The 15,804-nt window shown below is 38.9% G+C and overlaps 1 protein-coding gene across 1 annotated transcript in view; it reads left to right on the top strand.

The window, feature by feature from the left end:
• Nucleotides 1-15,777, top strand: part of ASZ1 (ankyrin repeat, SAM and basic leucine zipper domain containing 1) — a 52,627-nt gene extending 36,850 nt beyond the window's left edge. Inside the window, exons 8-13 of the mRNA XM_084810821.1 lie at nucleotides 837-912; nucleotides 1,161-1,217; nucleotides 3,058-3,170; nucleotides 11,084-11,189; nucleotides 12,077-12,190; nucleotides 12,834-15,777. Coding sequence (XP_084666947.1) covers nucleotides 837-912; nucleotides 1,161-1,217; nucleotides 3,058-3,170; nucleotides 11,084-11,189; nucleotides 12,077-12,190; nucleotides 12,834-12,986 — 619 coding nt within the window. The 3' untranslated portion in view covers nucleotides 12,987-15,777. The remainder of the gene's footprint in view (nucleotides 1-836; nucleotides 913-1,160; nucleotides 1,218-3,057; nucleotides 3,171-11,083; nucleotides 11,190-12,076; nucleotides 12,191-12,833) is intronic.
• Nucleotides 15,778-15,804: the final 27 nt, after the last annotated feature.

Here is a 15,804-nt window from a genome sequence, read left to right as displayed (position 1 = left end):
GTGGCACAGGCAGTGAATGGAGCATTCCAGCTGCTCCCTCAACCAGAGTCGCTTTATCCACCCCACACTTTCCCCACAGTGGGGAGGATGCGGGCTGGGCAAAGTGCTTAGCATGCCTCTCCCCTGTTGCTCCTGCTGATGTCTGAGCAGGACCAACTTACGCTGACTGCACAGGTCAGGGGAGAGGTTTCCAGGCATTGAGGAATTCTGTATGGTTAGCTCTGCATCCAAAGGCTGGGTTAATGTAAACATGCACAACTGTTCTTACTGACTTGTGGTGTGCTTGGTCATGTGCAGAGTTACTGTACTTCTTTCTTAGTCTGTACCTTACAGTAAGTGAATTGTGTCTAAAGTTATATCTTCCATTAGCTTGCACCAAATTATGAAACCTTTCTTTTTTGTAGAAATGATCCTTTTAGTAAAAGCATAAAGAACAATGCGTGTTTTTTGTTTTTTTAATATTCTTGCACAGATAATAGATATAATTGTCTTTTAAAAATTCTTGCACAAATATAGATTTGTATTTGGTCAATCACACACACATGTATTTGGTCAATCACACACAAAGTGGTCACTGATAATATAGGAAACTGAAACTTTCTGTTCCAGTGGAGGAGGAGATTTCGTCCTACTTCAAGTAAACCCACGAATGGGACTTGTTAGACTAATATTGGAGACAACCCTTCTTCACATTTTATACCTAAATTTAATGTTAAAAGCACACTTCGAAATGCATAATGGTACAACAGCAGCAAAGATGTGCTATTTTATTTTGGATTTCGTTTAAACACATGTTTTAACTTGTATGTTTATAATGAACCAATCTATGTGTGTAGTTCTTATGCAGCTTTTGGTGACCTGGAAGTGTTTTTACATGGTCTTGGGCTAGAACATATAACAGAGGTACTGAAGGTAAGATTTCTTTAGTGAAATCATGTATAGATAGCAGCATATGTTCTTAATGCATGTAACTTCAGAAGATCACTGTTAAGATTTAAGACTCAGATTGCCTTTTCAATTAAGGTCTGAAATTAAATGTTCAAACTGTTTTGAAGGATGTTGATTTCAGGTGTATTCTGAATATTAACCTAGGTTGGATGGAAGTAACTAAACTGTGACTTACAGTGTTGTTTCTGAGAAACTAATTTTGTATCATACAGGAGAGAGGGATAGCTTTGAGACAGCTTTTGACGATGGGAAAAGACGACTTTATACAGGTTGGCTTAATACTGCTGTTTATAATTTTTTACTTCATATACCATTTTTAATGCTAATGTACATCTTGATAGAAGAAAAAGAGTATTCTGTTTCAGATATCTTGAATTCCTAATTGTCTCCTTATTGCAGTGGAAAAGATCAGGCTGTCCATGTGCTGTGACAGAAATTGGTGTCAGCACAGAGGATGTGTTTATACATTCAGTTACAAACAGTTTTATAATTACAAGTCTTAAAGTTCTCTATTGTCAGTAATTGAAAATACTGAAAATGTAAATTGAATAGAGAATGTGCATTAACATTGACAGGTGTATGTTTTCATATGAAGGAATGGAGAATATGCAGAAATCAGTCTGTATTGGTGTGTAGTCTCAAGAGATACATGAAAGTGTTAATGCATCTGAGGGATGTCATACATTGTCCAGGCAATTGGCATAGTCTCCCAAGTGGAGAATGTGCACTTAATATGCAAAACATATGAAATACCCTGTATTTGTTGTCCACTTGTGCATATTCTCCATGCTTTCATGTGAAAGTGCACAACTGAGAGGATTTTCCAGAATCTCTGTTCAACTGGCATTATTCAGTGCCAGTGTGATATAGTGGCGAGAGTGTTGGACTGGGAGTCGGGAGATCCAGGTTCTAGTCTCCACTCGGCCATGGAAGCTCACTGGGTGACATTGGGCCAGTCACAGACTCAGCCCAACCTACCTTTCAGGGTTGTTGTTGTGAGGATAAAATGGAGGAGGAGGAGGATTATGGGTTCCTTAAGGAGGAAAAAGGGCGGGATATAAATAAATAAATAAATAAATAAATAAATATTTGGAACTTATATATTGGGCCGCTCATTGCCTAACCAAGACACTCAGGTCTGAACATTTTTCTTGCCTGAAAGTCATAGTTTGACTTCAAGAGGATATCACTTCTGCAGTCTCTATTCAGAATAATTGCAGAGTTTTCAGATGTGGCTTGAAAATGAATGTACAGAATCATTGCGTGCCTCGATCATAGAAGAAATAGTGGTTTAGGGCACAATCCTATGGGGATAGGCGGCTGCCTCCGAACTCGGATGTGACCGCCTATCCAATGCAGGGCAGGAGAAGCACGTAGGGGATCATTTCCTTTGCACTTCTCCTGCCCTGCATTGCAGCTAGACAGCCAATTATGGCTGTCTAGCCACAGGAAGGCAGAGCAGGGGAGGAGGCTGCCAGATGACACACAGGATGTGTCGTACCAGCATTTCTGCCTTCCCTGCCCTGGAATGCCCTGTTTTCGCCGCCCCGCACTCCTCTTCTGAGTGTGGAGTATGGGGCCGTTCCATTCTGCCTGCAAGGCAGCAAAGAAGGGGCGGGGTCAGTTCTCCAGGAACCAACCTCTGAGCACAGCCTCTGAGGTTGGTTCCCGGAAAACTACATATCCTATGGCTGTCTAGCCGCTGACTAGCAGCGATTTCATAAAATAGTGATTTCATAAAATGTCTTCATCATAAGACAGAAGTGTTTACTGTTTGTATAGGAGCTCTTTATGCCATCTGGAATTATTTGAAATCTTTTTCAGCTTTCTCTTTGGAAATCAGTTGGAACTTTTACCCATGTCTTGAAATTATTGAAGTAAACACAAACAATAACACAGAAGAGATATTTGAGTTTGCCTAGATGACTAGTTTTTACTCTAGTTTCCCTATCTTAGTAGAATTAAGATAGAGGATGCTCAGCCGTAAGGCCTCTAACTCGGCTCTTCCATGATTAAAGTTGTGAAGGCTTCATTAATATAGCATTTAGATTTTTAAAATTCTCATTTCTTCTAAATTCCCTTAGAGATTTTAAATGTCTTCTCATTTAGATTGGGGTTACGAATACTAGAGATCAACAAAAAATCTTAGATGCTGCTAAAGAACTGAAGGTAGAAGAAATAAAATTGGGGGAGTTGTCTGGAGTGATAAACTTGGAATTCAGGTAAAGTACCAGTTCTGAACAAAATGATGAATTAGTTATAAAAGATATTTTAAAGGGAAGAAACAAAAATAGTAATTATTGATGGGCAATCAAGAGGTCTCAAATCATTCTGCAGAGGGTATAATTGTGTAAAATTAAACTGATGTTTGAAATTAGCTTGCAAATCATGATGTATGAATGGCTGTATTAACTTTGCTTCACTTGCAGTATATGCATTGAAAAATCCTGGTTTGGAATTACAGATAGTACTGTACAAGTGAAGAACTGCAGACTTTGGCGGACTGGAGGGGAGGAGAGGCAACACTGCCCCCGCCCTGCATAAGGAGAAGCACCTTCCCATCTGGTGTGAGGAGACATCTATCATGGGTTAACTCTTCCCACTGCTCAAGACAGGCAAGGCTTTTTGCCTTGGTCCTGGCCTCTGTGGCTGGGGCATAACTTGTTTCAGTCTCTCTTTCTACAAACTCTCTACTCAGGCCTCTTACTATCTTTTTCTCTTCTCCTATTCTTTATCTCTACAAACCTTGGAGTTTCTCTTCTCACCTTTTCTAGTTTTTTTCTTCTCTGCTTTAAAAAGAGAAAGCGCTTTTGTTTTTCCTTCTCTTGCTCCAAGATGGCTCCAACAAACAAGAAAAACTCCAAATCTGGAAAGGAAAAAGAGTGGTCTGTAACTCACATAGAGTTCAGAACCAAACTGCTGCTTGTAAAGCACCTCCCCCACTCACATCAGAAGAGTTGTTACCGCTCCCGCAGATTGCAAGGATTCTGTTGGGAAGCCTGTTGTTTCCAGGCAAAAGCCAACGCCCACACCCCACCAGTGCTGACACTTTTACAGCAACCAACCCTTGCGCAACTTAGCAACCGGAAGGTGATCATGGAGGATCCTCCTGGAACTGGAAGATGAAATTGCGCATCCTGTCTTTGGTTCCCACCTCGGCTGAGGCTCACCACTAAATGAAAGCATCATTAAGACTAAAATGGTTTCACATAAGCATCTTTCAGGGAGTCATAGTTCAGTGGCAGAGCACCACATTTGCATGCAGAAGGTTCCAGATTCAATCCTGGGCTTCTCCATGTAGGGCTTGGAAAGAATCCTGCCTGAAATCCTTTGTCATTCAGTCAAGACTCTAGAGCAGGGGTGGGCAACCTGCCCCCTTCCTTGTTTACTGATTCCAGTGGAAGAACCTTCCAGTGTAAGGTTATTTAATAATGATGACTTCCTACCTATTCTCTCCATTCTCTTTAAAAATTCATTCCCCCACTCAAGAAACCGCCAGTCTTCCTTTTAGAAGTGATGCCTTCTTTCCACAGCTGAAGCCGGCTAACTGTGATGTTCCTTTTCCTTCATCTTTTGGGGATAACTGGCTAAAGCTGAATGGAATGTCCTGCTCCAAAGACAGAAGGCCTCCAACCTGACGGTTCTTTACCACAGAGAGCTATGGAAAAACTTTTTTCCTTCTTTTATTGTAGCTACATTAATCTGAATATATCAATTTCAGTGCATGCATATATGAAGTATGTGTGTATACATGTATGTATATGAAAATGTGGCTTTCTAAGAATTATACATAAACTTCAACAAAAGCAGACCAAATATCCACATAAGTATCTATTCACAAGTGGCATCTGTATACCACCCATTCAAATGTTGAAAGCATAAGGTCTTCAATCCATTGCATTAAAAGAGGTGAGTGTTTTTATTATTTATTTATTTCATTTCATTTCATTTCTACACCGCCCAATAGCCGAAGCTCTCTGGGCGGTTCACAAAAATTAAAACCAAACAGCACATAATAAAACAATTTAAAATATATAGAACATTAAAACCACAATATAACAATACAACCACAATAAAACCTAGCAGCAGTGCAGGAGTTTAAAATACAGATTTAAAACAGCAAAGCTAAAAATTTAGAATGCTAAAATGCCTGGGAAAATAAAAACAATAAAATCTTCACCTGGCGCCAAAAGGAATACAATGTAGGTGCCTGGCCAACCTCACTAGGGAGCTCATTCCAGAGCTGGGGTGCCACAGCAGAAAAAGCCCTCCTCCTAGTAGCCTCCCGCCTCTCTTCCTTTGGCAGGGGCTCACGGAGAAGGGCCACTGACGATGATCTTAAGGTGCAGGCAGGCAGGCACATATGGGAGGAGGCGATCCTTCAGATAACCTGGCCCCAAGCCGTTAAGGGCTTTAAATGTTAATACCCTGTGTGTTTATCCTTCCAATGTTGTAATATCAGTATTTTAGCTGTCAAAAGCTAAATTCTAATGCTTCTAGTGCACGGAGAATCCATTTGCATTAACCACATGTTAACTTCCAGAAAGCAGATAATTTAAGAGGACATGTACATTAGTAAATATTAAAGAGTGTGCCAATAAAAAGTTTATCTGTATAATAACCTCCTAAAAATAGGCAACTATTGGGCATTGCCAAAACATATCGTTAAAAGAAGCAATAGCGGTGTTAAACCTCCAGCAATTAGCCGACTTAGACAAACCCTTATTAAAGAGACTTTGTGGCATCCATTTGACTCAGAAAAAGAGTTTTTGCTGAATAAGGCATAACCAGACATCCATAGATACTTCAGATAAAGACATTAAAGCGCCGATGTATTGATTAGACAAAATGGGACAATCTAGTTCCCTATTCCATTCCTGCTTAAGACCCTGTATATCATATTTATGCACCAATAATGAGTATTACTCATTAATCAGTAATGAGTATTACTGATTCACGATCCATAAACATGGATCGTGAATCAGTATAACTGATGGGCCTCAATAAGTGTTTCCAATAGTGAAGGAGACTCTGAAGCTGTAAAAGCAGCAGGACCAAACCTAGATTCTAACAAATGTTGCAGTTGCAAGTATTGCCATACAGCCATAGCTGGCAAATCATATTTGGCATGCAAAGCCAAGAATGACAAAAACTCAGCAGCAGCACCCACTAGTTGATCCAAGATTAAAAAAAAATCAACTTATCCATCCAAGTCCAAAACAAATATATTTTCTTACCAATTTTTAAATCTGGGTTTCCCCATAGAGTCAATTTAGCATGAGAAAATGGATCAAAATGTAGTTGAAGTGACATAATATGCCACATATTTCTAACAGCCTTAACTGTGGGAGGAACCTTCCTAAGTATCTGGCCTTTGTGGAGGGTTTTTAAACTATAGTTCCAGTATTTAGGAAGCCTTTGGCTGCCAGTTAACTACCTATAGCTGATCAATATGCTTCAAACAATGCATACACCAAAAATGGTTTTAGGTGGATTCAGTTTTGGTTTTGTACTAAGAAAAATTGGTAAAGGAAAATTTATTTTTATTAGAAATATGCTTATAGCATCACATCAAAATACAATTTCATAAAAAGACATGAAAACATTTTATTGTTAAACAGAGCTTTGCTAGTTCTTTAGCTTAACAGGAAATAGAATTTCTTAAACTTTTTTTGTTCTTAGACTTCTAGTCCTAAGAGCTTAAAAAAGGAAGATCTCATTCTAAGTAGGAAGTTCCCCATTCAATACTGAATAGGCTATTAAGACGAGAAATACACAGGTCTGGTGAGCTTCTAATGAGAAGCTTCCACTTTCTAAAATCAGCACTTACACCTTTTTTTGTGTAGAAATTACTTCATAGGTAATACTTACTGTCCCATAAATTAGGGCTCACAGTCTTAATAAATTCGGGCTCACAGTCTTAATTATCTCATTGTTACTAAACATTCCTAAAAAATTAGAACATACAAAAAAGGCTTACACATATGCCTTTCAGGCTAGATAAATCAGGCTAGATAAAGTCAATTTGAAATTATACCTTTGAGGAGATAACTCCTTACTCAAAATTTGCTAATTAATCCTATGTCTATAAATTTTTCTAGACATCTGTATATCATGCTTTTTGATGTATATACCTTACACAATGTTTTTTGCTCCTTAATTGATAAGCAAAAACTTATAAGTACATTTATGACCTGGAATAATACAGTCTCGCTCCTGTTCTTTAATCAAATAACTCTTTGACCCAAGTGCTTTAACTCAGCATTTTCTCTTTGGATACCATCCAGGTCAACTTGGCCATCATTGTTTATGCCAGTTACCCAGAATTCATTGTGAACTTGCTTGTGTTCCTGTGTTATCTTCCTTTGAATACAATTACTACTTTTTAGTTATTTATAGTTTTAAATATTTATCATTAACATTTGCATTTCACAATTAGACATCCTATATTGTTCAAAGAGAGGTGGGTTAGCATTTTCTCTACGGTCTACTCAGCAAGTCCAATAAAGCAAAATCAGTTATTTCCTAAAAATCCAGCACATCCTATGTGTTTTAATGTGCCGAGAAACTAATGTCATCCTTTTAGAGGGAGGATCCAGGCAAGAAGATTCTGAAACTGACCAAGGTGGAAAATCTGATCAAAGTGGAAAGGACCAAAATTTAGTACAGGTCAACAAATACGCCTGATGATATAAAGCAAGATCCGGAAAGCCAGACCCACCTTCTTTAATTGGACATTGCATCCTTCTCAAGGATGTTTGTTGCAAGGAGGACTGACCCCCCCCCCCAGTTTACGAAACAAAGAACTTGGAAGAACTTAAGGCCCCCTTGGTTGATGCTCCTGTGGCAGCCTTACTCTCAGGAGCCATGGATCCTAAAGACAGGGATGCTTCTCTTAAAGAATCTAGTGAAAAGCACATTGAAGCAGCGTTAAGGCTCATGAGGCCACTGGCTCAAAGGATGTTTCCTTGCACCAGGTGGAAATGGAAAGTTACCATGAAGGTCCATTCGAATTCAGTGCGCAGGAGACATCCATACTATACCCTATGACAAGCTGAGCACTCATTAATTATGGTTTGCCAAAGGGAGTGTGCTGATCCCTAAGAGATGGTGAGGGTGGGGTTGTTCTGTGTCTTCAGTTGTGTCTACATTTTCTTCCTTCTTTGATTCTGGCTCCTTAATCACTACTCTGTCAAAAGCTTGGCTAGAAAAGAACTGGCCAGGAGGAGCCAAAGAAGCCAAGACCAAGGCAAAAAGCCTGGTCACATATTCCTTGCCTGTCCTGGGTAGTGGGAGGAGTTAACTCTTGATGGATGTCTCCTGTGCACCAAATTGGAATGGAACTTCATGGTAAGTACCCAGCTTCCCATTTTATTTACACAGCGGAGTCTTTAGTTCCAAGCCATATAGGCTTCCCACCATATATTTGGAAGCAAATTAGCGAGTTATGCAGCCACTTTCTAATTTTCTTTTTCATGCAAATTATTCTTGTCAAGCAAAGAAATAACATGAAATTGTTTTAGTTCCTGCAGCTCTCTTAACTCCTTTTTCTGATTGCTGGTTTAAACAAAATCACTTTGAAGCATCCTCCCCAAAAAGTATGTCAGCAAATCAGCGCTTTCTTCCACTATCCTTTCCCATAAGGAGTGACTACCCAACTTGCTATTGCTAATGCAGTCCATTCACTAGAACTGGGGTATACATTTCCCGCAAGACCTTGAAGCAAGCAGTGCCATCGACTCCTAATATTTAATGTGTGCAGAAAAGAGCTCGAGACTTTTATATTCCAATATTGTGAGATTGTCCAACAGTTATGGATCAGTAACTGGTTAAACAACTGAAAGCAGAGAGTAGGAATAAATGGTAAATTCTCCCAATAGAGGAAAGTAAATAGTGGGGTCCCACAGGGATCTGTATTGGGATTAATTCTTTTCAACCCTTTCATAAATGATCTCAAATTAGGAGTGAGCAACGAAGTGGCCAGATTTGCTGATGACACCAAATTATTTAGGGTGGTGGAAACAAAACAGTATTGCGAGGAGCTCCAAAAGAATCTCGCTAAACTGGGAGAATGGACCTCTAAATGGCAAATGCGGTTCAGCGTAAGCAAGCGTAAAGTAATGCACCTTAGGGCAAAAAATCCCAACTTCAGGTATAACCTGATGGGATCTGAGCTAGCAGTGACCAACCAAGACAGATCTTGGAGTTGTGGTGGACTGCTCAGTGAAAATGTCAGCCTACTGTGCAGCTGTGTAAAAAAGGCAAACTCCATGTTAGGCATAATTAGATAAGCAATTGAGAATAAAACTGCCAATATCATACTACCCCTATACAAATCTGTGGTGTGACCACACTTGGAATACTGTGTACAGTTCTGGTAACCACACCTAAAAAAAGATACTGTGGAGCTAGAAAAAGTGCAGAAAAGGGCAACAGAAATGTTCAAGGGGCTGGGGCATCTCTCTTATGAGAGAAGGTTACAACAGCTGGGATTGTTTAGCTTGGAAAAAAGGAGGGTAAGGGGAGACATGATAGAAGTGTACAAAACATGGTGTGGAGAATGTGGATAAGGAGACTTTTTTTCCCCCTTTTTTCATAATACTAGAACCCAGTGGGGTCATCTGATGAAGCTGATTGGTGGGAGATTCAGGACAGATAAAAGGAAGTACTTCTTCACACAGCACATAGTTAAACTATGGAATTCACTTCCACAAAATGTAGTGATGGCCACTGTGGTGTTTCTACCCCAAGTTCCACCTTTTCCACCGCCTCCACCTCTGAAACTGAAAAACAAACCCGTCAGGAAACGTTTCTTTCACTTTGGGACAGCTGTACCTACTGTCCCACAAGCTTCAGCCCTTTTACCTTCTCTGGGTTCCAGAGAGACTCAATATGCTCAGTTGGTCCTCTCAAACCACTACAGGAGAAGTAACTAGGAAATAGATATAATAAAGGTAGCGTAAAATCAAACAACACGTGGGAATTTGGATATTCAAGATACAAAGATTTATTTAAAACATAAAAGTTATAAGTTACAGTAACTTATACTTGTTCCTAACTTCCCTACCTACTCTACCGCTCCTAAAATCCCATACAGAGACCCCACTACCTAGATGTTGCTTCTTCAATCCATAAACCCTATCTATCTGTCAGTTCACCCTCTATATAACCTTGCCATCCTCATACACACTTAGGCCCCTCCCACTTTCACTCAGGGCATTTCTACACCAGCCTAAAATCCTGCATTTAAAACTGGGCTTTCTGTTCTGTTTCAAATGCAGGATCACAACTGACTCCCTTTACACATGCTCACTTCCCCCCTCCCCTTCCCCCCCTTCTCCCCATATCTGAGTCTTCCATTATCGTTCATTGATCTTGCTCCTCCTCGCATTAACTCTTTTGAAAGAGGAAACTGAAGTGGAACATAACCAGATAATTTGATAGCCCATTATCTGCTATCTATTTAAAAATGGAACAAAGTATTTAGTGCAGGAGGGTCACGGCAAGGTCACTGTGTCAGCCTGGTGTGAAGGAGCCCTCACTCTCTGGCATACTATTAACCCTATTTTACCTGGGTTAAATTTAACAATATAAAAACATACATAACAAAACAGGCAGGTGTTGCAGCTACCAATTTGGATGGCTTTAAAAGGGGGTTAGACAAATTCCTGGAGGAGAAGGATATCAATGGCTACAAATCCTGATGGCTATGCGCTACCTCCAGTATCAGAGGCAGTATGCCTATGTACACAAGTTGCTAGGGAACATGAGCAGGAGGGTGGTGTTGTACTCATGTCCTGCCTGTGGGTTCCTTAACTAGATGGACCCTTGGTCTGATCCAGCATGGCTCTTTGTTGTCTGGCAGTCTATACACAAAAAAGAACTAAGTGGTTTGCTGTGTATTATGAGGGGAGAGGTAGTCTTGGAGAAACAAGTCTAAGCTGGGCATGGGTAGCTATCCAGTTCTCTGGATCCTGTCCAATGGTAGCTATAGAATTATTTGCATTACATAGTTAAGCCTGATCTTAAAATGAACCTAATATTTGCATACCTGATGCTGCTTGCTGTTGAAAATGTTTTGGAGCTATTTGTATATAACTGAGTATGTAACTATTTTCTCACTTTATTGTTACAGTGGTGATGAATTTCTTTCTTTTCTCATGAAACTAAACAGACAGTGTATTCACCTTACAACTGCTGTGCAGAGTGTGGTTAATCAGTTCCCTACAGATGCTCACAAGGTATTTATATAAAAACACATTTTCAGAATACCAAACTCATATGTTACTGTATGTATTACCAGAATGGGTCTAATATAATTTCTTGAAGTACCATATTAGGGTTGAATCTCACTTAATTATGTCTGTTTTTAAAGAAAAATCTCCCTTCTTAAAATTATCTCTTACTTTATTGGAACCAGCTCTCTGTTTCTTAAAATAGAATCAGAATTGTTTGTCAGTTCAGTGTTTTGCCATCACAGCAGGTCATAGAAGATTTCTCAGCAGCAACATCATCAGAACAAATGTTTTTCAAATAATCTGCCAGTTGATGTTAACATAGCTCTACCTTGTCATGCTGTCACTTTGCAATGTTTGCTTTCTTGACAACAATTTGAACATTGATCATACACATAACCACTGCAATATCACATAATGAGATAGTTTATTTCTGTCATATGATATAGCAAATCAGAGATAAATATATATACAATAATAGTATCAATTTTACAGTATCAAATACTTTAGTGATAAATTTAAGTTATATTGTCTACGCATCAAACAGCTCTAGACGAGCAGAATATGTGTCTCTTGTGTAGCTGACTTGAATTGAGTTCCAGTTAGTAATGAGTTGTATCCAGAAGGCTAGCAGAAAAAGTACAAGATGTAATGTTCCATGAACAGTTCTGCAAGTGTTAGCAGAACAACTAGTGCAAGCAACACCTAGCCTCATGACATTTTAATGGCTTGTGCAAGCAGAATCAGAGTATTGGATTTGACACTTGCACAAGGATGAAAACAGTGTTTCTGCAGAATGGCACCATTGGATACAACCCAGCGTATATAATACTTCTGCTCTAGCTGGCTTATAAACTGTATAATCAAGTGAGTAATTTTGTATTTCTTGTTAGTTGGTTCTTGAATGGAGTCCACCTGAAAGCCTTGCTAAAGTTTGTGAAGATCTTATTTCCAATGCTGAAGATCTGAATGGAGAAGCTAGCAAACTAAAAAAGCTAATGCAAAAGGTATATATGATTTAACAAATAGAATACTTAAAAGCATTGCCAAAGAATAGGAAGATTTCCTAGCCAGCATAGCCAGTGGGGAGGGATAATGGGAGTTGTAGGCCAGAACATCTGGAGGGCCACAAGTTGCCCACCCCAGTCCTAGTACATGTTGGCTCATACAGTGTAATGAACTGTAGATTGCTATTAGAGTATATTTTTAAGCTGCAGTCCAAATGTTTGTCAAACCTAATAGCCTAGATTCCTTATATAGGAGTGAAAAGGAAAAATGTGGGTGGAAGTAACAAAAATTAATTTAATTTAAGCTGCTTATCCTGGGATTCAACCTTGAACTGTGGAAGCTCCACAAACTTCCATACTCTGGATCGCTAGAAAATCCCACGTAGCGAAGTCCGTTATATGTGGCGAGTATACATCAAGATAAACCATATGACGTGAGAATGTGACCTCTCTCTAGGTATACACAACTAACAAGTCCCATTCTTTTCAATGGGCCTACTCTAAGTAGGACTAATGTTGAATACTACCCACTGTGCTGTCCATTAAATCTGAACCATGTGGGATGTTATAGATGGATAAATTTAAAGCATCTAGTACTGCACTGTAGAGACTTAACATTCTCTTTCCCCATAAATTGTATTAGCTGCATGATGGACAGAACGATGATCCTTGCCGAATACAACCTCTGGTGGAAAAAGGCCGATGGAAGATGACTTTTTTAAAAGTCGCAGCAGTAACCTTGGTTGGATCTGGATGTTTCTTTTTTATCAGCAAGTTAACTTTAAGGAAGAGCTGAGTTGGAGTCATACTTAACAACTCCTTTGTTTTTCATTATCTAGAACTAGGGATAAAAATAATTCTAATGACTTGTATTCACATTCATGGTTGGTTCTGACTTTCAGTTTTATAATAGTAAAAGTAACTTCCACTTTCTAAGTTAACCCTGGTACAGGGAAACACAACAGTTTTTTCTGACATTTTGATAAAAGTATGTGTATGCAACCTTGTAAATAGCATTTAATATTTTATTTGTATGAGTAATCTTGGTTCTTATATTTGCCTATTTAGAATCCATTTATGTGTGTTTTTCAGCTATTTGACTATGTGTTGATAGGCATATTGGATAACTGATTAAGCACTGTTTATTGAAAAACATTGCCTATATGTTGCAAAAAAGTCTTTGCTTCTGTGTGAGTAATACGTACTCTACAGACATGGCCTAGGTCCTGATCATAAGTAACCCTTTTCCTATATTGAAATTCTATGTCAGAAAAATCTTGCACACTGTCTTGAATGTACTTTAGACTTCATTTTTCTGCAAGTCCCAGTTGTGTGCAATGGCTGCCTTATGCATGCGATTAAGGAAAAATAAACTCACTTGTCATAGTTAACATATGACTTTACTCATATTTCCTGCACAGATACCTCTGTGGAGAAAAAACGTTAAATACAAAGTGGGTCTAACTTTAGGAAAGTTAGGTTCAAAACTCTCAGGTCATGCTTGTTTGCAAAGCCTTTTGTAATAAAGTGAAGGCCAAGAGTTGAGGACCACAAGGAGACGGGATCTGCAAGGAATAATGGAACAATGTATCATAAACCTTCTGAAATTCAGGCTTCATACTCGGTAGCTTTGAAATTTACAGCAAGCGTTCTACCCAGTCAGTCTTTTGACTTATGGAAGTTTTATTAAGATCCTTTATATTCCCTGTAATTCAGATATCTAGGCAGATGGAACATCTTTCTTTTCTGGTTTGTCATTCTGTATATTAGTCTATGTTTCTGATAAGCTCCCACTAAATAGAGAACATTTCTATTGGGGATTCACCCTTTTTCATATTCATTCTGTTTAAAGGGCTGTGGAAGATTTTCCCTCTTAAGCATGGCTCTAGGCAGGAGAGGGCTCAGTAACCTTCCTAGGATGTAACTTCCAGAAAGTCAGCTGTGTTGATCTCTTGCAGCAAAGACAACAGTCTTGTGGTACTTTGAAGTTTAGTTCGCAAAAGTTTATGACATTATAAATTTGTTAGTCTTTATGGTGCTACATGACACGTATCCTCCTAGAAGGGTATCTCTTTATTCATACAAACTATATGAAACAACCTACTGTCAGGCATAAAGCTTAAGTCAATGCCTCCTCCCATAATTGCCAATCAGACTGAGGTTGTTTCCACATTAATAAAGACAGTTGACTGCCGCAGCAGTTACGCATAACTATCCTTTGGACCTGTGTAGTTGAAAAACAAGTAAGCAGGCATGTTTACCCATGAGGATGCCTGCTTGGTTTTGAATTGCACAAGCCTAAGGGAGGAAAGAAGAGTAGCAGTCATACTCTGTATAGTGGTACTTCTACCACAAAATTGTAATTTCCTTCCATTCTGCTTATGGAGTGAAGTGGTCGTGTACAAACAAGGTAAGTGTTTAGTCTGCAGAGTAATCCAGTCTGTGCTCAGTGCATTTTTACATGTGACGATAAGCAGATGTTTGCATTTCTGACATCTGTAACTTGAATATAAAGTATAAATTGGATATTATTTACCTTAAATTTCTTTGTCTTGTATCCCATATTAATGATGTTTAAACATGCACACAGATAGTGTGAAAGACCTTTAAATATGCTTTTAGTATAAAATATGAATATTCCAGGGTCATGAATGATAGTGTTCTAATGTGCATTATTTGTTGTGAAGGCAGAACAATCATTTTAAAACACTAACGCTATGTACTTTTTCCTGGGAATAAGCCCCTTTGAAAGAAGTCAAGTAAAATGATTAAGACTGTGCTGTAAATGCCGCTTAAAATCACACTTGCCGTCTCCTGTCTTTACAAGTACTTGTATTAAAAATCTGCAGACCTTTTAAATTGATTAGTGTTTTAAATTGGTTATTCTTAACAAACATTGCAACGCCACTTAAAATCCAATGAGTTCTCCCTTAATTATTCATGTTAGCTATCTGCACTGTTCAAAAACTGAGTAGTGCAGCCTTCTTAAATGTGGCGCCCTCTGGATGAGTTGGACTACAACTCCCATAAGCCCCAGCCAGCAAGCCAGTTATTGGGGCTGATGGGAATTGTAGTCTAAAAGAACTGGAGGGCACCGTGTTGAGGAAGGCTGGAGTAGTGAACATTAAAATAAACCTGAGCATTTAGGCAATTTACACACAGAATTATCTCATTTTCCCCCTTAGATTAGTTAATGCAAACAGTGCATATTCAGTATAGGCTAGAAAGTGTGTTTCCCCCATGTGCCTCTGTGTGTACCTTTTCCAAGTCATCTATAATGTGCATTCATGCATCTTCTGTATGCTTTAAGAATAGGGGTAGGCAATGGTGCCCTTTATATACTTTAGACTACAACTCCCATTAGCCCCAGCCAGTATGGCCAGTGTTAAGAGATGGATGTTATAGTCCAAAACGTCTGGAAGCACCAGGTTGTCTAGCCCTGCCTTAGAACAATTGCTTCTAAACTATACAAGTTTTTGTAAATTAATTTGACTCAACTAATTGATTAATTGACTAAAATATGTACAATTATTTAACACTTCTTGTAAGGGCAGCCTCAGACATTTGCACATCTAAAGGAAACTGTTAAAATGATACTGCTTTCTGTGTCATAT

The sequence above is a fragment of the Heloderma suspectum genome, chromosome 7 (assembly GCF_057233095.1).
Source record: "Heloderma suspectum isolate Gila_16-S chromosome 7, 16-S_ref, whole genome shotgun sequence".
Lineage (NCBI taxonomy): Eukaryota > Metazoa > Chordata > Lepidosauria > Squamata > Helodermatidae > Heloderma > Heloderma suspectum.
The sequence above is the reverse complement of the archived record's forward strand: the minus strand, read 5'-3'. Positions and strand labels throughout refer to the sequence as shown.